This window comes from Malania oleifera, chromosome 12 (assembly GCF_029873635.1).
Source record: "Malania oleifera isolate guangnan ecotype guangnan chromosome 12, ASM2987363v1, whole genome shotgun sequence".
Classification (NCBI taxonomy): Eukaryota; Viridiplantae; Streptophyta; class Magnoliopsida; order Santalales; family Ximeniaceae; genus Malania; species Malania oleifera.
The window spans coordinates 81,334,004-81,360,219 of NC_080428.1; the positions used below are offsets into that span (position 1 = coordinate 81,334,004).

Genomic DNA, 26,216 nt, shown 5'->3' on the forward strand with positions numbered 1-26,216 from the left:
AAAGAGAGAGAATAGCTCTATTGAATAGTCCCGGATTGACTTAAACCCGATTAGGAAAGTTATGCACCATCCTGGTAAGGTCCGTTTATAGAATGAAGTCAACCCCGTTAATTGACCTGATTATAAATGGTGTTACTCCACCTGTTAAGTGAGCATTAGTGGAATCTTCGGGCTTACGAGCTAGAAGCGGGGATGTAGGCAGTATTGACCGAACCTCGATAACACGATATATCGTGTGTGCAATTTACATTTATGAAATTTATTTTCTACACGTGTATGTTATATTGTGAATGCTGCGCATGATTTATTTTCTATATATTATTTTCATCTGCACAATTGGTATATGCTAGAAAGACCCTAGGTTGAGATATACTATTGTTGGATTAGTTGAACCTAAGAGTTAAAATTTTTAAATTCCAATTCACTCCCCTTCTTGGGAATACACCAAAACTAACAATTTATTTAATTGTTTATTATAAAGGAGTTAATTAAAGACCATTAGATTCAATTTAGGGATAATTTATGATTAATTAGGTACCATTTCTAGAACGAGTGTGTAAGGGGTGCTGATACCTTCTCCTTGCATAACTGAACTCCCGATCCCAAATCTAGAGAAAACAGACTAAGACTACTGGTTCCTTAACTTAGGAATAATCTAGAGACTAATGAATGAGTAGTAATTAGGTGATCTAACCGCACCGAAGTAAATAATAGGTTAGTGACGACTCCATCAAGTTTTCAATATTATTATTTCTTGTCATTCCGAACCCTTTTATGGGACATTGCAACTGAAACCTTAAGGATCCGTTTGGATTAAGGAATTTAGTTGGAGAAATTAAGGAAAGTAGAATAAGGAGGAAACTCAATTTCCTTTGTATTTTCCTTACCTATTAAATATTATAAAAATTTATATTTAGAAATTAAGAAAAAATGAATATTAATGATGTATAAAATCAATAAAAAGTTCATAGATTTAGTATTTTTTTAATATTTTCTTTCCACTTTCTTGATAACTAAAAACTTAATTTTTTAAATATTTTTCTTTTCTTTTTCTAATACTTTTCGAATTCAAAACAAAACCTAAGAAAAGTCATTATAATTTGTAAAACTTTATGAAGGTGATTTTTTTTAACCTAAGCAATAATATTAAAAAATTTTAATTATTCAATATATAAATATCTTAAATGTTATATTATCATATTGTTACAATAAGAATATTATTTAAAATTATTATTTAAAGTTAAATTAATTTTTTAATTTAATCCGCGAGTACTAGTAACATTTTTTTCAGTTGAAGAATTATTGTATTCGATTGTCTACTTAAATCAGATTTCATATAATTTAAAAAAATAAAAATGGAAAAAAAATGAAGGGCATTATTGTAATTACACAAGGACCCCCGCCCCTTAAATTCAATGCCTGCTCACTCCCTCTGCCCAACACACCAGTTTCGCCTCCGTACGTCCGAATCCCAAAAAACCTAAAATAAATGGACGAATTTGCCCTCCGAACCCTCTCCCTCTCCTCTCTCCTCCTAGCCACCTTCACCGTCTACCTCCTCCGCCACAAGCTCCGGCCCCGCTCGCCGCCCTCCGCCACGACTCTTCCCTCTCCTCCACGACTTCCCCTCATCGGCCACCTCCACCTCCTCACCGACATGCCCCACCACGCCCTCTCCAACCTTGCCCTCAAACTGGGCCCCATCTTCTCCATGCAACTCGGCCGAGTCCCCGCCGTGGTGATCTCCTCCGCCGCCCTTGCCCGCGACGTCCTCAAAACGCACGACCACGTCTTCTCCGACCGCCCGCAGCTCCTCGCCGCCCAGTACCTCTCCTTCGGGTGCTCCGACGTCACCTTCTCCCGCTACGGCCCGTACTGGCGGCAAGCCCGCAAGATATGCGTGACTGAGTTGCTGAGTCAGAAACGGGTCGGCTCGTTCGAGGTGGTCCGGGAGGAAGAGGTGAATCGGCTGGTCGCCGGCGTGGGGGCGGGGTGCGGGGGGGAAGTGGACGTGAGCAGGATGGTGTTTAGGGTGGCGAACGACGTGCTGTGCAGGGTGGCGTTCGGGAGGAGGTTCGGCGGAGAAGGAGGAGGAGGAAAGGGGTCGCTGGTGGGGGTGCTAACGGAGGCGCAGGTGCTGTTTGCGGGGTTCTGCGCTGGGGATTTTTACCCGGAGTGGGAGTGGGTGAACTGGGTGAGCGGGTGTAGGAGGAGGTTGAGTAAGAATTTGGAGGAGCTTAGAAGGGTTTGTGATGAGATAATAGAGGAACACGTTAATGGAGAAGGAAAGAGTAGTGAAAGGGGACGGGAAGATTTCGTAGACGTTCTGCTCAGGGTGCAAAGTAGAGACGACCTGGAGGTGCCCATCACCGACGATAATCTTAAAGCCCTTGTTCTGGTACACACTTCTCTCCCTCCCTCTCTCTCTCTCTCTCTCTCTCTATAATGAAGCCTCTTTTTTTTTTTTTTTTTAAATGGGGGGGGGGGGGGGCGGGGAGGTGTTAATTTTTTTTTGATGGAGAGATTAAGAAATTTAATGGGTTAAGGAGGAGTGAATAGATCAGCATACGCATGCATGAATAATTATTCAACCGGGTAATGTAGTAGAAGTCGAGGGCATGCTTCCGACAGCATGCATGATATATATATATAATTAAAAAAAAAAATGAAGAAGAAAAATGAGAAGAAATTGAAAATGGAAGTCAAATACGGCGGCTGGCGTTGTTGCCACTTGCCATGCATGCAAATGCATATTATTAATTTTATTTAATTATGAATTCAAAACAGGGAGGTACTCCAGTTTCTCTCTATTTCCCTCAAGAAATTATTTAGAAAGTGTAACTTTTTTTTTTTTTGAGGTATCCGTGTACTTATTTTTTAGAAATCACTCATTAACATCCGCATATAAAGAGTAGAGTCAATTTATTACATCCATATTTAGCACAGAAGTATACAGATGACATAGAGAGACAAATTCGTGTATATCCTTTTAACTCTCTCTGACATTTCGTACAGAAATTGTAGCAGCTGCCAACTGGTAGAGGTTCCATTATTTCCCATCGCACCCAACAGGTGGAGAGAATTGATTAGTATAGAAAGAGAAATATGGAGCTAGGAATAATATTAGGGTAGGAGGAGTAAGTACGTACGTAGTTGTAGTAGAGTGAATTGGTGAAGAGGAGGGGAGGGAGGTGGAGGATGGAGAGCAGAGTTAAGAGCTAGCTATCCTACACAGAATTAAATAATTCTTTAAATATAAGACACCAACTCGTCGGCCGAGCACCAAGCTATCTAGTTGTAGAGCACTGTGCAGTAGGTGCGAGAAGTGACGTAGTCGTCTCCTATCCATTCACGCACTTCCCATTCATTCATTACCCATTTATATATATATATATATATATATATATATATATATATGAAGGTATATATCCATACATACACGCAAACTTATATGATTAATTCATTTCCCATATTGCAAAGTAAAACAATTTTACTTCATCGTAATTATTCTTGTACATAAGATTTAGAATTTATTAATACAGAAGCTGTGTAATGGGTATGGTGTTTCTTCTATTAAAATTGTTCATAATTTCACGCTATAAATGCTTATAGAGGGTCAAATTATCTACTTAAGGAATCGAAACTATTTATAAAATGTATTTATTTAAATATAGTTTGAAATTACTAAAAACTAATTTTTTAGATAAATACTTTTTTTTTCTAGAATAATATTTTTATTTAATTTCTTAAGAGAAGCAATTTGGGAAAAATACTTCTAGACAGAATCTGACTAAATGTTGCGGGCGGGGCCCATCATGTTTCACTACTATGGTAGTCACAGTCCATAATGTATTATAGCATTAGTGTACCATTGTATGATTTGATGTAAGTCAAACATGTTTTAAATGAAAGAACAGTTCCTCACAACTGTTTCTTAAGTAAGGTTCAAAAAATATATGTGCAACCTTCATATTTTTTAACTCTCACAAATATTACGCCTACCTACTATATATCCTTAATTATTTATTCATTATTTTGTACATAATTTACTACGTGTTATCGGTAAAATAATCCTACGTTTATATTTAATATTATCATATTAAGTTAAACACACGGTGAACAACAAATAATCTATATCTTAAAAAATATTATTTTAAAAAACATTCTTGTCGCAGACTATTACCAAATCAATCAACTTTTAATAATACAAACCAAGAAAAATAGTAAGGGGGCACAAGTTTCAAAAAACTACTAAAGTCAAAATCAATTAATGTCAAAATTCATGAAAGTTGATAAACACTGCTATTAAGGCTGCTTTGAAAGCGACGGTGCTGTAAAAATGTTCCAGTCGCGCCTGTGTCATGTGTCATGTGCCGTTACATGTTGCGTGTCGTTAATAAATACAACTACGTTGGTAGTGGTTGAGATACTATTTAGTGGGCTCTTACTATGATTCTCTCACTTAATTTGGTCAACTTACCCATCCTTATGAATTTTAGTAGGATGACACAGATCATAAATGAATCGAGATTAAATGGATTTAGTTTCTCTTTAACTCGTTTATTAGTAGGTGACAACTATGCACTCTCAAACTCTCGTCTATTTAAAAAAATATAATTTAATTATTTTTATATTTTTTAAATATTTTATATAAAATAATATTTAAAAAAAAACATATTTATTTTTTAAAAAAATAAGGGATAAACGAGTTATTTGGCGAGTGACCCAACTCAAATCCATCTAACTCGTTTAATAAAAGGGTCGAATCCGAGTTCACTCATTTATAAACGGATCAACTTGTATTAAACTCAATCCCAATTTAAATGCACGAGTCATGAATCACCCATTGAATTTCAACCCGTTTTACCACCCCTACATATCGATGATGATTTCGTCTACTTCATGAAATGTTTATTTTAAGAAATTATTGAAATAAGATGACAGTGTAAATAAGAATATAATAAGTCAAAAATTAATCACGAAATAAGATGGAAATAAATATTTTTTTCATGAAAATAGGAAATAATAAATTATAATACACAATCTTAGTAAGTTATGAAAAATTTATGTTATTATCCTTATTTAATAAAAATAGAAATAGACATTCTTAACGCAACTAAATACTTTTCTTCTTCTTTTTTTCTATGAATAATTGATTGATATCTTATCATGTTTACTTTTTCTGTGATCAATAATTGATACTCGTCATTGTGGGATACGTAAGTGAAAGCGTACTCTGTCACAATGCCGAGAATTCAACTTATCTATGGTGACAATCAATGGCCCGATTAAGGGGCTCAGCGGCCCTGAGCACACTTTGTTTGGTTGCAGGAAAAAAGTAAAGAAAGAAACTAGTTTTGAAGGAAAAAGGGAAGGATGAAACACTATTTCATGCTTGGCAGAGGAGAGAAAAGAAGGGGAAGAAAAGCTAATGGAGGCTTTCGGAATCATTTAAAACCACTTATAAAAAAGTAATTTAAAAAAAAAAAAAACTTATCTAGTAAATAATACTTTTTCAGATAATTATTTATTCAAAAATATATAATTTCTTTGAGAAGAGTAATTTGGAAAAGTGTTTCTTTTTTCGAAATAAGTACTTACTTTTGTCTCTGCATCCTAATTATCTTTAGCTCCATGTTTTTAGTTTCACCAAAAACAAATTTGCACAGTTAGATCTCTTCTTGCCTCATTATATCCATTAAAAAGGTTGTTTCTGTATCATTTCTCGATCCCAATACCCTGAATCTTGAACACGCATTCCTCATCACAGGACATGTTTGTTGCTGGGACTGACACAACATCAGCAACACTTGAATGGGCAATGACTGAACTCATCACACACCCAAAAGCAATGCAGAGAGCGCAAGAAGAAGTCAGAAAGATGGGTTGCCAAGAAGGGAGACTCGATGAGACCCTTCTCCAACACCTGCATTACATGAAAGCTGTGATAAAGGAAACACTGAGGCTTCACCCACCAGCTCCTCTGCTGGTTCCTCGCGAATCCATGGAGAAATGCACTCTTGATGTGTACGAAATACCAGCGAGGACTCGAGTTCTAATCAATGCTTATGCTATAGGGAGGGATCCAGAGTCTTGGGATAATCCTCTATTGTTCAATCCTGAGAGGTTCAGTGAGAATAACATTGATGTTAAGGGTCAAGATTTCAGGTTTCTACCATTTGGGGGGGGAAGAAGAGGCTGCCCTGGTTCATCCTTTGGACTAGCAACTGTTGAAATTGCACTTGCTAGGCTCTTGTACCATTTTGATTGGGCATTACCAACTGGGGTTAGAGCCAGTGATGTGGACAAGAGTGAAATTTTTGGGCTAGCTACAAGAAAGAAAACTGCTCTCGTTCTCATCCCAACTGCCTACAAAGGCCACGAGTTCAAGTGATATGGTGCTTCACGGTGTTTTCCTGAGCTTCTGTGTCTTTATATGTTGATCTGTTCTGTACTAATAGCTTTCAATCAAGTTTATGAATTTGGAACTTATATATACCTACCAGAGTTGCCATGTGTGCTTCATGCCAATACATGGTAAAATTCTCAAATTCCAACAATTAAGAACTCTGATTTGAAATATTTGAAAGGAGGATATACAAGAAAAATCCTAAATTGCCTCTGGATGTAAATGCTATGAGATTAAAATTTTGTTTAATGAACACACATCTATGAACAAAACCGAGCAGAACTTTTGCATATGCTACCTTACCCTCCAAGCTTGGTAGTGTGTTTGTGTGGCTTTCGATTTCACAGAAGAAACAAATGAACAAATGGATCTTGTCAAGCAGACGTCTTCTTCACCTTCAGCCTTTAACCCTGGCAAATGAAAGATTACACAACTTTAAAACTTACAGAATTTATTGTGACAAGAAGGACTACAAAGGCACACCTCATAAATCCATAACTCTGATTGAGAAATCAGAATCATGAGTGCATACGGTTGAATCCAAGAAACTCACTCAGTTTTTTCTTTGGAACTTTCCACCGTTTCCTCAGTTGTAGTTGAGTTTAGGGCTGTCATCTTCCCAAAAGATTCTTTGGCATCCCCAAAGAAGTCTTTCACTTTATCAAACACTGTTTTAAGCTCACCTTGTGTTGGAAGCTGAACAGGCAAAACAAATTGAGAGAGAGGCCTTCAGTAATATCCCAAACATAACACATGCAAAAGAAAACAAAACACATGCAAAAAAATATGCCGACCACAAGCATATCAAGGTTACTACTCGGATATCGTTTATAATATCACATAAGGAAAAGAAATTATCCAAACATGAGTAAACAAATGAGAGGGCGATTTGGCCACTGCCCCCCACCTGCTCATTTGCCTGCCCCTTCCAATTATTTCCAGAGACTCTAGTATAGCTACACAAAAATAACTAATTTTTAGCACTATCTAGTATAGCTGACTATACATAATCTGTCCTACCAGATTAGAAGTGCAGAAATTTATGTGCCGAGTGTCAGCTCGGTGAATCAAGAGTTCAATAAAGGAAAGAAAAAAGAAATTGAATTATCAAAAAATAAATAAAAAAATATTTGGATATTCGTACAATCAACGCCATTTGTTGGGCTTTGTGGAGCCTAGTTGTGTTGATCCAGATGATGACCTGACCCGAATTAATGCTGCGTGGTTTTTAATAAGAGATTTTACGCCCCCAGGAAAAATTTTTGAGCCTGTTTTGTAGCCCATTGCTGTGCGTAGGATATTAATTCGTTGTTAGCGGCAAAGGGTTGCACTGGGTTAGCCAACGTCGGCAACGTCGTAGCCGCGATTGCGACGGTGATGTCGACGACGAAGCTGCGACGGTGACGGTGACGGCGATGACTGCGACGGTGACGGGAAGACGACGTAGGAACGACGGCGTTTCTGTGAACCGCCAGGAAGCTCTCGTGATGGCGTCTGTTCAGTGCCGCCGGGAAGCTCTCGCGAAGGAGGGTTACGAAGTGGCGACTGCTACGGCGACGATGACGACGAGCGAACATGTGGCAGCAACGACGAAGCCGTCCACGGCGTCTTCGTTCTGTGAACTTCCGGGAAACTCTTGAGTTTCTTCTTCTCTCAAGTTTATTCGCAAAGGAGGGTTAGGGTACCAGTGTCGGCGACGACGAAGACTGCGACAGCGAACCTGCAATAGCGACGACGACAACGAACCTGCGACGACAACATAGTTTTACGGTGATGGCGACGACATAGCCAACGGCGTCTTCTTTACTGTGAACTACCGAGAAGCTTGGGTGACACCGCACACCAAGGAGTTTGCAATCGCCATCGAAACTCAGGTTCAATTTACTCTCCATAAAAAGTTTGGTTTTTTAACAATATTGAAAACAGGTAGCCGCTAGACATGGCCGCGCCGCCTCTGGTAGCTGTTACCGGAGGGTTGAGGGGCGGTGCCGACGGTAGTTCACAAGTTGCGAGGAGTGGTTCAAGGGATGATATGGTCGGAAAGGGGTAAGGTTTCGCTGGAGGAAAATCGTTTGCGGAAGCATTGAAGAGGCCAATTCTATCTTCGAAATTCAAAATCCCTTTGAGGAAGTTAGAACTGATTAATGGGGAATTAAGTTTTGTTTTCTCGCATATGGAGATGAAAAAGACTGCTGAGGATCTGAAGTTTGCTTTGGTGCTTAAATTTCTTTCTGCAAGGCTGTTTATCGATGTCCTTCAGAGGCATATTATCCAATCTTAGGGTCTTTCTGAAATTCCAATGATAAGTTTTATAGACAACTATCATGTTTTGTTACATTTAGTAAATGAAAAGAACTACATTCATGCCTGGGCACGAGAAAGAAGATGGGTGGCAGGGTGCCAATTTCGGCTATTTAACTGATCTGTGAATTTTGATGTCAACAATGAGCCATCGATCGCACCATAGTGGATTTTCTTACCAAATTTGCCTTTACATTTATATAGACTAGACTGTTTACAGAGTTTTGCCACTAGATTTGGTAGATTTTTTGGTACGGATAATGCCACATTGTATAGAACACGAGCCACTGGTGCAAGATTGAGTGTTGAAGTGGATTTGCAGAAGGATCCTGTGGATGGTTTTCCGTTGGTGGTAGGACAAAAGCAGAGTTAGCAAAGGGTAATATACGAGAAAAGGGGTTTCTATTTTAATAAATGTTGTAAGCAAGGTCACATTGATGTGGTATGCCGGTTTGGAGTAAAGCCTAAGGATAAAAGGAAGGTAGTTATGAGGAAGGAGAGAGATGAGATAGTTTGGAAAGAAGTGGGTAGAAAAGAAAATGTGATAGTAGAAGAGGAAGGTCATGTTTTGAGAATTTAGGATCAGAGGGTGGAGGAGAAAAAGAATGAAGATGTAAGCGGTCCTTTGAATGTGAATGAAAAAAATAAATAAGTTGTGAATGAGGTTAATAATGTGAGTACACATAAAGTGGATGAAGTGAACTTGGTAGAGAAGAATAGTGGAGAGAAAGTCGAATGTTTTCAAGATCAAAAGACAAGGGTGTTAAGGGTGTAGGTAGAACTGAGGTGTTGTTCTAGGACTGCCCAGGAAATCAGAGTTTTCGATAAGGAGTGGGGCGAAATTGAAAATGATAAGGATGGGGAGGAGGTTCTGATGGAGGAGGAGGATGAGAGAGAGGGGGAAGAGGAGGGTGTGGTGTGTAGGGATAATTATGATGTGTTATCTGAGAAAGATATGGATGTTTGCATTGATGCTCAAAAAGAATATTGCTCTGATCCAACTAATGTGTCAGTGGGTGTATCAGAAGGAAGAAATAAAGAAGATGGGCAAGTGAGAAAGTCTAAGAGGGCTAAGGCAGTACCCCAAAAATTGAAGTTATGATTGATAAAGTTATGTTTTGGAATATAAGAGGGTTGGGCACATCGAAGAGAAGATTGAAACAAATTGTGAAAAATCAGAAGGTTTCGATTTTGATTGTTTCTGAACCTTTTCAAGATATGGAGAAGTTACGAAGGTAGACGGTGTATTTGCAATTTACTAATTTTTGTTCTAATGTAGAGAAAGGTGGGAAGATTTGGCTGTTTTGGAAAGATGATGTTCATGTTGAATGGGTAGGTGCGTCAAATCAATATTTGACAGTTTTGTTAACAGAGGATAAAGGCTCTTTGTTTTTTACCTTTGTATATGCTAAATGTTATCATATTGAGATAAGAGAATTATGGGAACAACTTCAGGGGATGTTGAGTTTTGATGTGGCTTGGGTTGTTATAGGAGATTTTAATATAATTCGGTCAGATGAGGAAAAGGTAGGAGGTCAACCTTGCTTGGGTTCGTCTATGGCTGAATTCAATGGTTGTATTAATAAATGTGGATTATTGAATCTCATATTTGAAGGTAGTCAATTTTCCTAGTGTAATGGTCATCAAGGATTGACGAGAAGTTGGGCGAAATTTGACAGGGTGCTGATTAATAATGTTTTTTCTGTAAAATACGGTAAAGCTAAGGCATCATTGCTAAAAAGAAATACCTCAGATCATTCTCCTATCATACTACAGATGGGTGCGAGTATGGAGAGGTATGGGTCAGCGCCTTTTAGATTTCAGAACATGTGAACGTCGCATGGGAATTTTTTGAAAATGGTTGACTCATCTTGGAAAGAACATATAGTGGCCGATTCAGGGTTTAGAAAATTGGTTGGTAAATTAAAAAGGCTAAAACAAAGGCTTAGGGTGTGGAATAAACAAACTTTTGGTCATGTTGGTGATATCATACAAGAGTTGGAGGAAATGGCGGAAAAATATGAGAATGTTCTACAGACAGAGTACTCAGAATCATTTGAATAAGAGTTCATTGTTTCTAAGGCTGAATTGGAGGTCTGGTATAGAAGGGAAGAGACAAGGCTGGCGCAGCAAGCAAAGAAGAAATGGCTAACTGATGGTAACCAAAATTCAAAGTTCTTTCATGCGGTGATTGCGCAAAGAAGGCGTAACTCTTGTGTGAAATCAATGGTACTTCCTGATGGTTCGATGTTGGGAAATATGCAGATGGTTCATGATGAGGTTGTGAATTATTTTGAACAATTCTTAGGGCAAAATATTTCAGTGCAAAGGCCAAATCTGGACATTATTATCCAATCGGTAGTTTCTAAGGATTCTATAAGACAGCTGAAGGAAGAACCGACAGAAGAGGAGGTATATGCAGCTACTTCTTCTATTTCTGTGGACAGTAGCCCAAGACCGGATGGTTTTGGGTCTTCTTTTTGTCTTACCTGTTGGAAGATTATTAAAAATGATGTGATGGAAGCGGTAAGGGCGATTTTCAAAGGTGATATGTTATCTCGGTATTTTTGTTCCTCTTATATAGTTCTTATTCCAAAAGTAAAGGATCCTCAGTCTTTTGACAAATTTTTCTCGATAAGCCTTTGTAACGTAATCTATAAAATATTCTCCAAAATCCTTATTGGCAAGCTATCGTTAGTGATGGATGATTTAATTTCTCTTGAGCAAGATGCATTTGTGAAAGGGATGAGTATTTTTGAAAATATAATGCTTGCTCAAGAGATGACAAAATTATTACATAGGCGGGTGAGAGGAGGTAATATAATGCTAAAACTTGACATGAACAAAGCGTATGATCGAGTGGAGTGGCAGGTGGTAGATCAAATTTTTCATGCTCTTGGTTTTCCAGATTGTTTTTGTAAGTTGATTCAGAATTATATTTCTACTTCATGGTTTTCTGTTATGATGCATGACACTTACAGGGGTTTCTTCAAGTGAAAAAGGGGTTTGAGGCAGGGGGATCCGTTGTCCCTGTATATTTTCATCATCATGGAAGAAGTTCTTTCTAGATTAATTCAAAAGAAGATGACTGAGAAACGGATTTTACCGTTTGCGCATCTGACTAGTGCACCTATTATATCGCATTTAATGTACATTGATGATGTTGTGATTTTTGCTAATGCTAGTAAAAAATCTGTTAGTCAGTTAATGGAGGTGATCAAGGAGTATGAAAGCTAGATTGGCCAAAGGGTGAATAAAGATAAATCCACTATTTTTTTCTCAAAGAAGTTGGGTGCTCAGAGGAAGGGAGAAATTCTACAAGATACTGATTTTATTGAAGGTAAATTTCCTTTTACGTATCTGAGAGTGCCGATCAAGGATGGTAAATTGAAGGGCTATCATTTTAACCGTTTAATTCAAAAAATCAATATGAAAATTTAGGGCTGGAAAAGTAGACTGTTGTCTCAAGGAGGTTGTCTAGTTTTGTCGAGACATGTGCTTTCGAGTGTATCACTGCATCTGTTAGCTGTTCTAAATGCCCCGAAACTTGTGATAAAAAAGATACAAGGTATGTTTGCCTCTTTTTTCTAGGGATTTAAGGATGGGAAAGAAAAAATGAAATGAAGGGCTTGGAAGAAATTGTGTGTTCCTGTGAAGGAGGGGGGCATAGGAGTAAGAGACATTTCGGAAGTGCAACAGTTGTTGTTTATGAAGTTTGGTTGGGAGGTATTAACACAAAATTCTTTATGGGCTAGATTTTTTAAAGCTAAATATGTTAAAGGAGGGCATATTGCTCTTTGCAGGCCACATGGATCGGATTCTTCTTTTTGGAGGAAAATTCTGCAGTGTATGTCCGAGTTGTTAAGTAAATCTAAGTGAAAGGCTAGAGAAGGAGATGTAAAATTGTGGTATGATCAGTTTCTAAATTCAGGACCTTTGTTTTCAGAATTTCTAGATAGTTCACATTCACATATCATATTAAAAGATTTGGTTATTAATAATGTGTAGGATGTGGAAATTTTGCAAAGGATTCTGGGTTTTAATAAAGTGGAAGAAGTGATAGAAAGAGTTGGGAAACTTAGAAACTCTTCGAATATCTTGCTATGGCCCCTGGAAAAGAATGGTTGCTTTAATACAAAGTCAGCATGAGATGCTATCAGAGTTAGAGCTCCAAAGTTTGATTGGGCAAAATAGGTTTGGAACAAATAGTTACCGAAGAAAATTGTTATCTGTATGTGGAAGGCGAAGGCTGCTTTTGAATACTTAAGCGTTGATAAAAAGGTGAGAAGGGTGGGGATATCACTTGCTTCGACATGTGATTGTTGTGAGATGAGACAATCAGAAGATGTGGAGCATGTTTTGAATAAGGGAGATCTTGCTACTGATGTATGGAGGAAGGTTTCGGTGGAGGTAGGTATACTATTCCTTAGGCACCAAAACTTGAAAGAAAGAGTCCAAATGTGGTTTAATAGGGCTTCTAGAAACTCTCAATTGGGAACATTGATGGGTTTGATTCCTTGTCTAGTAATTTGGAGGTTGTGGAGAAGAAAATGCGTGGCTAGAATGGAGAAAAAATTAGAGAGTAGTACAGATGTGTGGCTGTCCATTAAGAATTGGGTGGGGGTTTTGAGTGAGAACATGACAGTTATGGCTCATTTAAATGATGCTGATGTTCGGATTTTGCGAAATCTGGAGGTGTTAATTGTGAATAAAAAGAATAAAGTTATGCCAGTTGTGAGATGGCTAAAACCGATATAAGGGAGGTTGAAACTAAATTTGGATGGGAGCAGCTTGGTGAACCCAGGGCCGGCGGGTGGTGGTAGCATCCTTAGAGACTGTACAGGTTCTTTTATTTTTGGTTTTTCAAAATATTTTGGTACTTATTCTAATAATGAAGCAGAATTGAGAGCAGTGATGGAAGGAATAAAGTTTTGCAAACAATTGGGTCATACCAGTATTGACATTAAATGTGATTCGAATATTGTAGTAAATTGGATAAAATTCAATAAATGCTCTTTATGGTATTTGTGGGATTTTTGGGAGCAACTTATTGGTGTATTGGAGGGAGTAGATTTTTCTATAAATCATTTCTATAGAGAAGGGAATAAAGTGGCAGATGTGTTGGCTCGACAAGGTGCTATATGGAGGAATAGTTTGTTTACAAGTAGTAGTCAACTTCCTAGAGTTATCAAAGGTTTATATAGATTGGATAAGATTGGTATGGCTTATATGAGGTATGTTTAGTTGGTTTCCTTTTGGTATTGGTAAAGGTTTGTTTTCTTCTTTTGTTTGGTTTGATGCACGGGGTGTTTTTTATTTGGTTATTATGTAAGCCCCAAGTGTCTTTTTATTTCCACGGTATTCCTCCGCCATAAGTGAGGGTTATTAATAAAATTAAAAAAGGAGGTGCAGCCCTCTTTTACCAAAAAAAAGAGAATATTAATTCGCTATTATGGTGATTAGGGTTAGGTGTGGCCGTCACAGTTAGAGAGAGAGAGCAATAAAAAATATTGTACGACACACTCTCTGTATTTTTTTCCTGATAATAGTGAAATCCCTACAACTCCGTGGACGTAGGCAAAATTGTCGAACCACGTAAATGTTGTCTTGTGCGTGTGATTGATTTTTCTTTGGTATGTGTTTCTCTCTATTTTGTTTCTCGCAAGATTTGGGAATTTCGTGTTAATTCCGTACACCGTCACGAGCCAAGCTACTTCAGGGCATTATGCTTGCATGTGACCACTTGTCTCGTGCGTTTGAGATGGGTTTATATCATGTAAATACTAGTGTAGGTTCATTTTTTAATAGTTTTTTCACCTTATGCCAAATAAGACAGTATAACTCCTCGGTCACTATGATGTTTCCTAGTACCAGGATGAGAATTGCACATAAAGCTCTTTAAGGGGAGGAGGATGAGTGTTCATCAATCTTGTAAAACTCACTAGCTATTGTCAAACATGTTTAGCCTACTTGCCTCCCTCGCTAGACACACAATGTTAACAAAGGTATTGTTAATGAATTGCGTTGCTTCAATGTTTATTGCTTACTTGCCATTGCTTTCATAATTGCTTTCTGCTTCCACTAATATTTGATTGAATGATAATGAAAGTGTTTCGTGGATGAATTTGGGTAAACGATAGACTAGATAGTTAAACAAGAGTGCTTTAACTAGCGTCGCATGGTCCTTTCATAAAAGGTGTGAAATGGTTGGCCCGTGACACCTGGTATCAAAGCTAAATTAATTGCCACGTGAATTCAGTTGCCTTCATTGTGGGATTGGGAAAACTTTGGTAAATGACCATGGCACCAACCAATGTTGAGAGAATCAGTGTGCGGGAAGCACGAGCTGAGACGATAGCCAACAATGTGGCCACAGAGATGGCCCAACTGAGGGGACTTGTTGATGAAGTAATGGAATCACAAAAGCATCAAGCAAGTTCGATAGGTGAAATGGCAGAGAACTTTCACCATACTATGGAAACATTGCAATCTCGGATAGCTTATCTGGATGCAAAGATGAATCTGATGGTTCTTGCTATGGACGTTGTGTTGTGGATTGTTGGGCAGACTTGAAGAGAGAGCTCAAGGCTCAATTCTTTCCTAAGAATTTTGAGTACAATGCTAGGAAAAAACTGAGAGACCTCAAGCATACTGGGTCAATCAAGGAATACGTGAAACAATTTTCTGCTTTGATGTTGAATATCAGAGACATGTCGGAGAAGGACAATTTGTTCTATTTTCTTGAGGGGTTGAAACCGTGGGCAAGAACAGAGCTTCATAGGCAAAGAGTTCAAGACTTGTTTGCTGCACAAGCTACAGCGGAATGCTTGATTGACTACACGCTAGTGATACCACCGCTTCGTCCAAAGAGTTTGGTGTAGGGGGAAACAATGAAAAGTCTTTCAAGAAGGGCAAACCCAAAAGTGGGGGAGCCGACTATAAAGCATCAACTTCAAAATAAGCTTCATCATCTCAAGGGCTTAACACACCCAATGGAAAGAGCAAAATTTCATGTTACTTGTGTCGAGGCCTTCATAGGGTTTTTGAGTGCCCTCACAAAGCAATTAATGCCTTACAATCTTCCACTGCAGAGTAGGTAGTGGAAAGTGACGGAGAAGAGGAGGATACCCCAAGGAGGGTGCAATGCAGCGGGTGAACGCATTGGAAAAGTGGCGAAAGCACCGAAAGTTGCACAACCAAAAGGACTGACGTTTGTGGACTTGAGGATCAATGGGAAGAGTACCCACGCTATGGAGGATGCCGGGGCTACACATAATTCTTTTTTGCAACCAGAAGCATGGAGACTCAACTTATTCTTGGAGAAGGATATAGGACGCATGAAAACAAAAAATTTTGTAGCCCAGCCTACTCTGGGAGAAGCCAAGCAAGTGACTGTGAAGTTTGGGTAGTGGGCAGGTCATGCGAATTTCACAGTGGTGCCATTGAATAACTTTCAAGTCATTTTGGGAATGAAATTCCTGAGGGGAACGAAGGTAGTATTGATGCCTTCTTGGTTCCCTATGTCTGATGGGAGATCACCCTTGCATGGTGCAAGTCGTTGAGACAAAAGGAGACGATGGGAAGCTCCTTTCAACCTTGCAACTCAAGAAGGGGTTGAGAAAGGGTAAGCAGGCATATCAAGCCATGGTGGTGGTAGATGAAGAAGTAGGCCAAGAGCTGGTGCCTACGACCATCCAAGCAGTGTTGGATGAGTACAAGGAGGTGATGCCGGATAAACTGTCTCATAACTTGCCTCCACGATAGGGTGTGGAGCATGAGATCGAGTTGTTGCCAAGAGTGAAATCACATGCTAAGGGGCCATATTGGATGGTGCCTCCAGAGCTAGTAGAGATGAAAAAGCAACTTGATGAATTGTTGGAAGTGAGATATGTCCACCCTTCTAAAGCACCATTCGAGGCACCGGTGTTGTTTCAAAGGAAACATGATGGGAGCATGCGGATGTGTGTAGACTACTGCGCACTCAACAAGGTGACAGTGCGCAACAAGTATCTTATTTCGTTGATTGCCGATCTGTTAAAATCAGTTGATTCATGTCAAGTACTTCACTAAACTTGACTTGAGGTCAAGCTACTATTAGGTAAGGATTGCTGATGGAGATGAGCCGAAGACCACTTATGTGATGCGGTATGGGGCGTATGAATTTTTGGTGATGCCATTCGGGTTGATGAATGCGCCTGCAACATTCTGTACCTTGATGAAAAAAGAGAAGCACTCTTTCGCTCAACGGAGCATCAAATTCCTTGGTTATGTGATTGAGCAAGGTCATATCTGGATGGATATGGAGAAGGTAAGGGCGATTCAAGAATGGAAGATCCCAATGAGAGTGAAGGAGTTGCGTTCCTTTCTTGGCATTGCCAACTATTATAGGAAGTTCATAGAGGGGTATTTGCGGAGAACGACTACTATGACAGAACTACGGAAGAAGGGTCACGGGTGGAATTGGACCGAGAACTGAGAAGTGTCAAGGAGCCTTTGATGACTTGAAGGATGCCATGATAAGAGATCCAGTACTTGCTCTTCCAAATGTGTCATGCAATCCTTCGAGGTGCAAACAGATGCATCAGACTTCGCCCTTGGAGGAGTCTTGTTACAGGAGGGGCATCCTGTTACGTACGAGAGCCGTAAGCTTAGTGAAGCAGAGCGAGAAAGTACACAGCTCAAGAGAAGGAGATGCTAGAGGTGATACATTGTCTCCGCGTGTGGAGGCATTACTTACTTGGGTCAAGGTTTGAGGTGAAAACTGATAACTCGAGAGTTAGCCATTTCTTCACACAGTCGAAGTTGACACCCAAGCAGGGCCGATGGCAAGAATTTTTGGCAGAATTTGATTTCTCCTTTGAGCACAAACCGAGTCGCGGATGCACTGAGTAGGAAGGTCAAGCTGGCGGCCTTGCAGATGGTAGCACACCTGACTATGAGTATTGTTACCACGATGATGTGGGAGCGCATCAAAGAGAACTTAGCCAAAGACCCAATTGCGCAGAACCTCATGAAGCTAACTGAAAAGAGGAAAGCACGTCAATTCTGGATGGAAAACGGATTACTGATGACCCATGGTAACTAACTCTTTGTGCCGCGAGCTGGCGATCTAAGGAAGACATTGTTGAGAGAGTGTCATGATACCATGTGGGTCGAACATCCAGGATGGCAGCACACTTTGGCTTTATTGAAGCAAAGGTATTATTGACCGCACATGCGTGATGATGTGGTTGATTATACCCGAACTTGTCTCACTTTCCAACAAAACAAGGTGGAGTGGAGGAAGATTGCAGGGCTACTGGAGCCCCTACTAGTACCATCCAAACCGTGGTAAAGTGTCTCACTAGACTTCATCACCAGCCAACTCAGATCAAAGTGGGAGATGCAAGGTCTATATTTGTGATTATAGATAGGTTTTTGAAGTATGGTACGTTTATACCTGCACCAAAGTACTGTTCAGCAAAGGAGACGACACAATTGTTTTTTACAAATATTGTGAAGTATTGGGGTGTTTCCCAAGACATTATTAGTGACCGAGACTCACAATTCACCAGCAACTTCTGGACATAACTTTTTAGAACCCTCCGCTCACATCTTGACATCTCTTCGAGTTATCACCCACAGACAAATGGACATAAAGAGAGATTCAATGGACTACTAGAAGAGTACTTGCGCCACTTTATCAACACCAACCAGAATAATTGGGTGTAACTACTGGATGTGGGAGCTCAACAACCAATAAGAGCCCTTTTGAGCTTGTTACAGGCCAGTAGCCGCTGTTACCTCACACTGTGGATGAGCCGTACAGAGAAAAGAGTCTTAGGGCGTACACCTTCACCATAGAATGGAGCCAGAATGCTGAGTATGAGATTGCCTGAGCCTACCTGGAAAAAATTCTAAGCGAATGAAGAAGTGGGCAGATCAGGGCATCACTTAAACGTAGGTGACTTGGTGCTTGTTAAGCTCAATCGTGACAGATCAGGTCACCACGAGGACGAGATAGGATACTACTTCGCAAATATGAAAGGACCAGTCCCCAACTTGGCCAAAATCGGGAAGACATCTTATAGAATTAACCCTCCGACTTGGATGAAAGTGCATCTTGTGTTTCAAGTCAGCTGCCTCAAGCCGTTCAACGCCGACACCGACAATCCAAGCAGAAGTCAGTCAAACAAAGCAAAGTTCAAGACAGTGCAAACTGACAGAAGTGAAGTTGAAGATATCCTTGTAGACAGAGAGTTTATATTCTCAAGGAAGAAGTGGTGGGAGTTCTTAGTGAAGTGGAAAGACCTTGGTGATGAAAAAATCAGTTAGAATTCTATGGAAGATATGCAACTGTTTGTGGACAAAGTAGAAGTGTACCTAACATCAAAGTCTACAAGGATGTACCTTGTGGTATATTTGGGATTTTTGGGAGGACCTTGTGGCGAAACTAGAAGGAGTGAATTTCATGGTGATTCATCAATATAGGAAAGACAATAGTGCAGCTGAATTTCTCGCTAGAGAAGGAGAAATGGGAAATAATGTCATCTACGAAGAACAACATCTTTTACCACGTTCTCTGAAAAGTATCCTTTGGATGGATAGGTTGGATCTCATTCCCTTCGTCATTAGTTCATCCTCTCGATTTTTGTTTAGTTAGTTTAGATTTTTTTATTTTAGTTTATTTTATTTTATTTTATTTTTTTTACTAGGTCTGTTTAGATTTGTTTCTTATTTAGCTTTTTTTGGATTTGTAGTTCTATTTTTATTGGTTGTTGGTATTGTTTTTGGGAGGCCTTTAATGTCTTTTTTATCTGTAATCTCCCGATGCTTGTCATGTAATCACGGTATTCCTCTGTCAAAAGTGAGGGTGTATCAATAAATAATTGGAGGCGTCGCCCTCGTTTAGTTGAAAAAAAAAAAATTCTACGAGGATGTCGATTGTGTAAGTGGGGGAGCGTCACGAGTCAAGATTGTTCAGGGCATTATGCTTACCTGTGATCACTTGTCTCGTGCGTTTGGGATAGGTTTCCATCATGTAAATATTAGTGTAAGTTTATTTTCTAGTAATTGTTTCTCCCTATGCCAAATAAGGCAGTATGACTCCTTAGTCACTTTGATGTTTCCTAGTGTCAGGGTGAGAATTGCATATAAAACTCCTTAAAGGGAGGGTGAGTGTTCATCAATCTTCTAAAATTCATTAGCTATTGTCAACGTATTTAGCCTACTTACCTCCCTCGCTAGACACAAAATGTTAACGGAGGTGTTGTAATGAATTGCTTTGTTTCAATGTTTATTGCTTACTTGTCACTGCTTTCATAATTACTTTCTGCTTCCGCTGATATTTGATTGAATAAAAATGAAAGTGTTTCGTGGATGAGTTGTGGTAAACGATAGGCTACCTAATTAAACAAAGGTGCTTTAGCTAGCGCCGCAACGTCCTTTCACAAAAGGTGTGAAATAGTCGGCCAATGACACCTAACATGTCCATTATTTCACATGAATTTGAGTGCATTTGATTACTGATCTATATCTTAATCAGCCACAAACATATTAAATACATGTATATTTCAACCAGTTATGACACGTTTTATTAAGGATCGACTAATCTACCCACCAAATATTTGGTGCATGGACCAAGTTACCAAAAAAAAGTTTAGAAAATGGAACATATTTCACGGTTAAAATGCACAATTCATACCTTTCTTATTAAATAATGATTACTGGAAAAAAAATAAAGCAGCAGTAGGAAGTTAAACTTCTTGGAATCTATATCAGCACTTAAGCAGGCTCTGAGAGCATATCATATGGGCATATAAATTAATTGTAAATTTGCTACTTCCAAACAATGAATTTTTATTTCAGTTTCTTCACTCAATTCCACACATTCGAATATTTGACCTTCTTGTCATACTTTTAAGGTTGTCTCCGTGTGACTTGAAGGTCAATGGTTTAAGGCGTGAAAACAGCCTCTTGCAAAAATGCAAAGGCTAGGTACTATAGACCCATTGTTGTCCACCCCTTCCCCGGACCCCGCATACGTGGAAGTTTCGTGCACTGGACTACCCTTTTTGTCGTACTTTTATCAGTGTGCCTCTTAGATTATTGAATCAATAATGAGCCCTTTTGTTCATTTAATTATCTCAATCTAATTCTATCCAATCTCATGTGAGGTTCAACAAGTCACAATAGCTAATGTCAAATAATCAGTTCGCACCTCAATAACATCTGTCGTAGAAAGTGCAGCTCTCAGATTGTTATTTTCCTGCATGTTCAGCACCTGGAAAGTTAGAAAATAAAGCCGGCAGAACCATTCTTGGCCTTGAAATGTACAAACATACATGTGTGGCAGGTCACTGGACACTGGAAAAAGAGATAACATAATATATTATACACTGTACAATCAAGGATATGGGAACATTACTACAAGTTTGTATCCATATCTGAACTCATTAGCTGACCGCAATACACGGAACTGCCTGAATGCTGTCTTCTGTATCTCCTTCTCATCCTGTTCACATATAGATCACATGCCACTGACATGTAAGATTCAGATAAACGGAGTACAAGAGTACTTAAATATGAAATAGCAGGACTAACTTAAAACCAAGAAGGCATCATTTGGGAACTATTCTTTATTATTCCTTTGGACAGCAATTCCAAGTTATGCGACTTCTTTGAATCCCTGGGTATCCACTACTTCATGGAAGGAAGGCCAACTTCAACACCACCACCACCCCCTTTTTTTTTATGGCTTTCCTAACGCATCAATTGTGGGATCATCTCTGATAAGGAATGCCTAGGAAACTCCAAGACCTCTCATTTTTTACCATTTTAAAAAATAAAATAAAATTAGTGGCTTGCCAAAAGTTAACAACTAGTACCATTAAGTAAAAATGCTTCACATATTAGCCTGGTTAGAGGAGTTTCAACCATCTAGATTGCAAAAGTTTTCAACATCTTTACACACCTAAGAAATACACTAAAATTCCAAAGCAGGAATTCATGACAGCTTTTTTACCACCCAGAAATATAGACAACAACTAAAGGTACGCTGACATAAAAATAATGGTAGCTTTATGAACTCCTTACCTATAAAACTCAATTTAATGTCAAAACACTGTTCCTCCATGCTGCAAAGATGGAGGTCAATAATATTATAGCGCAAAAAAGTCACACAACATGTAGTTCAATAGAGAAATGCACAGCCCATCAAACAACTCCACAGCCAGCTCATTCACTGGGCAAACAACTTCTAATAAAAACAAATGAAACTTAGAATGCAAAAATCATACCCATAAATGTAGATTAACAGCTTCATTGCACATGATTCTGCCTTTGCAAAGATTTTTGCTCAACAATATATTGAGTCATAGAGGAGGTCAGTTTGAGAAGATGGAAGCCATTCAATACTGACTAAATCTTTTATTTTTATTTTTTTAAATCAATGAATTTTCTTAAATAAAATTACTCGAATCAAAGGGTCAGATAAGCTTTTCTCTTTTCCACCCATTTATTTATTTATTTACTTATTTATTTATTTATTTTTGGGGTTACATTGGATTTACAATGTCCAATCCCACCCTGCATTATCCTTCTCTAAATTCAACCAATAGAGGTGGTGTTCAGCCTCTTAAAAAGACTCTACGAGTGAACTGGATATGACCACCTACAATAGTTGAACCTGCACACTTCAAAATGCTATAGAAAGCCAGCAGAAAATTAGGTTCCAGTGAAAGTAAAACTTACTCTGTAAATAACTGCAGCAAGATTTCTGGCAAGCGTGTCTTTGTAGATATATTTCCCGAGAAAATTATCTTTTGCAGCTACCATGATTTTTGCTGTTGTTCCCCCACTTATAATACTAAGTGGGTACCATAGATAAATCTATGCATACAAGAACAATTATAAGTTGTTTTCAGCAGAGTTCATAACAATTTACAATCTCACTAGTCACTAGGCAGGTGAAACTTTCAAATTGCCAAACTATGCATGTGACAAAAGCATTTGTGCTGCTGAAAATAAATTAAATAGTTAGAACCTAAAGGTCATGTTGAGTTGAGTGAGTCTAAGGAGGCCAATAAACTAGAAAAACAAAAGAGGACCTTAAGGCCCCGTTTGGAAGTTGGAAAATATTTCATGCTTAGTTATATCAAGTGAGAAGGAAAATAAAAAATATTCCAAACCAATAAATAAAATGTTAACTATATGAATCACTAACATATGAATTTTCTTCATTTTAAATTATATTAGAACAACTTCTCATTTTAAATATTATTTGTTATAGAGACAAAATATAATGAAAAATAAGTTTCCTCCCTATTTTCCTTTTGTTAAAGCTTGATGATATACATTGTTGACCCACAACCTAACAGCTTAAAGCTTTTAGGTCAAGTGGTAATCTAACATGGTATCAGAGCTCTGGTTACCAGGAGGTCCTGGGTTCTAATCTTGTCACCCGTCTTTATTCTGTGACATTATTTGTCATCTGTTTATCACTTCACGTGCTATCGGGCTACACGTGCGGGAGAGTGTTAAAACTTGATATACATTGTCGACCCACAACCTAACAGCTTAAAGCTTTTAGGTAAAGTGGTAATCTAACACCTTTTCTTTCCTTTTCCCCATCAAAATCCTTCATCCAAACAACCCTAAAAGATTAATCTCATTGATTAAAATGTAGGGAAAGACAAGATTAGAAATTTACCCCAGAAAGTTATGAAGTTTTGGTTCCCATTTGGGGTTAAGTTCTTCCCCAATATTAACTTTAGGAGGTGAATTTCATGAATGATTGAACTTTGGACATTAGTTACTAAACTTAAATTTGCAACAACTTCAAACATTATTTTAATCTCATCCACTATGCAACGCCTCCCGTTAAATGCTAATTTCCTAATATCTCAGTCAGCCATTGCAGCAAGCTCGTGTTTTAATCAACACTCATTTTCCACATCGTTTTCTCTTTCTATCAGCGTATGAATATTAGGCATTGGGATTTTTTTAAGTAAATCTAGAATCACAGTGCTTTTGATGGCGGATTAGAATGCTGGGAGAGCACAGACACGGTCTCTGAAATAATGTGCAAAGTTCAATCTGTAATATGTTAATCGGTAAACAATTTAAAGCTCCACTATTCATGAAATTTACCCTAAGTTTGGAGAAATCAGAAAGCAATGAAAGGTAAGATTGAAAATCCTATTTTCTACCGCTACCCAAAATTTTCCAAGCAACCAAACAGAGGTAAAAGAGAAGAATTTGAAAGAGGGAACAAAGAAGAATGGGAAAAACGCACGTCGGCCATGCGGATGAAGATGACGAATCGAGGATTGCCGTCGTCCTCGATTTTGGGCAGCGGCGGAGGGGGAGGACGCCGGAACTGTCGCGATTGCATTCCCCGCTTGCCCTTTGCTTCCACCACCAACAGCTGCTGCCTCCTCAGCTTTCTGTGTTTGTGGGTCGGACTGATCGTCCGGGAAGAGCACAGCGAGTGTTTCACCAGAGGAGCATCTTCCAGCGGCGTTCTCGATGAACTCGACATGGGTAGTCGAACCAGTGCGTTCAGAGACATGCCCGCCTCCATTGCCACCACTTTACCTCTCTCTCTCTCTCTCTAGACTGCAGTAGTTCTCTCCGCGACTGCGGTGCTTGAGGTGGGTTGGACGAAGATGGATCACCAAAAATGTCGACGGTGTCTTATCCTCATTCTTGGAATTCTCAGGGGAAGCGATGGTGGATGGACATTTGCAGAAGAAGATATATCCACCACACACGTGGCAAATCATCTATTTGACATTTGGACCCACCTCTGCAGTTCTCCTTCACAAATCCCAGTTTATTAATTCATCGTTATTGTTAATAAATACGAAGTAATATTATTATTTTGTGTTATTGCTTGGAATGTCTTTGTGCATTTTCTTATTGTTTTGTATTTGTCCAATTACAAGAATCGCTCAACGAGTTTCAACAAAAAAATTACTTGAATAGGCAAATTAGGTCACTACCTAGGTGACAAAGGTCACCAAGATGAGAAAATTATGCAGAAAATCTCTTTTCCACATATTTGTATGTTTATATTTTAGATGTTAGATATATGATAACTTATTCTTATATTTATAAATATCAAATATATAAAAGGGAACATATTTATAAAAGGAGGACATATTTTCAATGTGTGTATAATTTAGGAAATAAACACATGGACACGTGTAGGGAGAGGTTTTCTGTAAAATTTTTCTAATAAAGGCGACAATGGTCACCTAGTGGTCAGGAAAAAGTAGCCCAATCATTAAGTGATAAGGCAAGTAAGTATTAAGCAAACATGTCAATCATAATAAATTATTCCTTTAATGTTATAAAACAATCTCAATTTATTATTAGGTTTCAAACATTTTTTTTAACGAATCAAATTAATTATTGGGATTTATGATTGAAATTTATCATTTGTAACCTTAGAGTGAATGAATGTTTGACCTCAAAAAACTATAAATAGGGGTATAACTATCTTGTAAGATATCACTCAATCAATTCAACTAATATAACACAATAGTCTGGTATTAGAACAGGTCCTAGTATTTTTTGTCTTCTTTTCTCTTTATTTCTTTATCTCCTTCTATCTTAATCTATCCCCTTCTATATCTTTTATCCTCTCAATCTTTTAATTTAAGTCACTTCACCTCCCCATCTTTCTCTCTCGATCTATGAATTCTATTCCTATCTTTGCACCCTTGATGTTGGTTAGGAGAATGAGTCAATTTCACCCCATCCCAATCTCATCATCACCATTTGGATCAAGAATTTTGGTTAGAAAAAGGGGGGCTGGGGGAAGAAGAAGAAGAAAGGGAACTCATTTTCCATTACATTTTCTATCCATACCAAATATTATTAAAAATAAAAAATTATTCTAATATGATTAAAAATTAAAAAAAATCAGATGTTAATAATGCAAAAAATTAAATTTTTATTCATTCATTGGAAATAATTTTTATTTTCCTTCATAATAGAACAGGAAAGAGTGACTTCATATTTTCCTTTCTTTTCTCTAGCATTTTTCAAGTTCTAAATAGGGGATAAAAGGTGCCTGATTTTTTATCAAACAATTATGAATATTTCTTTCTTGTTTGAAAGTCTTAAATTTAAATATTGAGAGGGATGAAAAGAAATATGAGGTAGACTGCTCATTGAATAAGTAGGCTTTAGATTGATTAAAAAAGAGTCATATTTATTTTGTTGAAAAAGTACCCAATATCAAATGATATATTTTGAAAAATATATTATTATTATTAGTAGTATGAAAGGGAACCAGGTGCAATGGTAAAGTTGATGTGTGTGACTTGAAAGTCACGAGTTCAAAACGTAGAAACAACCTTTCTTAAAAATGTAAGGTAAGGTTACGTATTATAGACCTGTGTGATTCGCCCCTTCCTCGGAGTAATAATTGGTAGCTATTGGTAACTATTATAGTGATAGATAGTTATGGTATAATTTATATATTACTAAACTACACATTATTTGAAACTACCATGTC

The 26,216-nt window shown here is 38.3% G+C and overlaps 2 protein-coding genes across 6 annotated transcripts; one reads left to right on the forward strand and one right to left on the reverse strand.

Moving 5' to 3' along the window:
- Positions 1 to 1,318: 1,318 nt before the first annotated feature.
- On the forward strand, positions 1,319 to 6,652 carry LOC131144682 (tryptamine 5-hydroxylase-like). The gene is made up of 2 exons (XM_058093469.1): positions 1,319 to 2,398; positions 5,771 to 6,652. Exons 1-2 carry the CDS (start codon positions 1,490 to 1,492, stop codon positions 6,392 to 6,394), a joined length of 1,533 nt encoding a protein of 510 aa, XP_057949452.1. The 5' UTR covers positions 1,319 to 1,489; the 3' UTR covers positions 6,395 to 6,652.
- On the reverse strand, positions 6,474 to 24,453 carry LOC131144683 (protein HHL1, chloroplastic). Of its 5 annotated transcripts, none has more exons than XM_058093470.1 (6): positions 23,985 to 24,453; positions 22,442 to 22,579; positions 21,117 to 21,203; positions 20,910 to 20,957; positions 6,963 to 7,105; positions 6,474 to 6,819 (listed from the first exon to the last, which is right to left on the reverse strand). In XM_058093470.1, the coding sequence occupies exons 1-6, from the start codon at positions 24,270 to 24,272 to the stop codon at positions 6,807 to 6,809; spliced, it is 717 nt and encodes a 238-aa protein (XP_057949453.1). In that variant the 5' UTR covers positions 24,273 to 24,453; the 3' UTR covers positions 6,474 to 6,806. The 5 variants fall into 5 exon arrangements, with proteins under 5 accessions (XP_057949453.1, XP_057949455.1, XP_057949458.1 ...); XM_058093472.1 differs by having other exon boundaries at positions 21,120 to 21,203; positions 23,985 to 24,419; XM_058093475.1 differs by lacking the exon at positions 22,442 to 22,579 and having other exon boundaries at positions 21,120 to 21,203; positions 23,985 to 24,420.
- Positions 24,454 to 26,216: the final 1,763 nt, after the last annotated feature.

Excerpts from the sequence above, each read along its gene's own strand:
- LOC131144682 (XM_058093469.1), top strand. The coding sequence starts at position 1,490 with ATGGACGAATTTGCCCTCCGAACCCTCTCCCTCTCCTCTCTCCTCCTA. Across the intron at positions 2,399-5,770 it reads ATCTTAAAGCCCTTGTTCTG|GACATGTTTGTTGCTGGGAC; the intron begins GTACACACTTCT and ends TCCTCATCACAG.
- LOC131144683 (XM_058093470.1), bottom strand. The coding sequence starts at position 24,272 with ATGGAGGCGGGCATGTCTCTGAACGCACTGGTTCGACTACCCATGTCG. Across the intron at positions 22,580-23,984 it reads TCTTCATCCGCATGGCCGAC|ATTTATCTATGGTACCCACT; the intron begins GTGCGTTTTTCC and ends TTGTATGCATAG. Across the intron at positions 7,106-20,909 it reads CTACGACAGATGTTATTGAG|CTTCCAACACAAGGTGAGCT; the intron begins GTGCGAACTGAT and ends TTGCCTGTTCAG.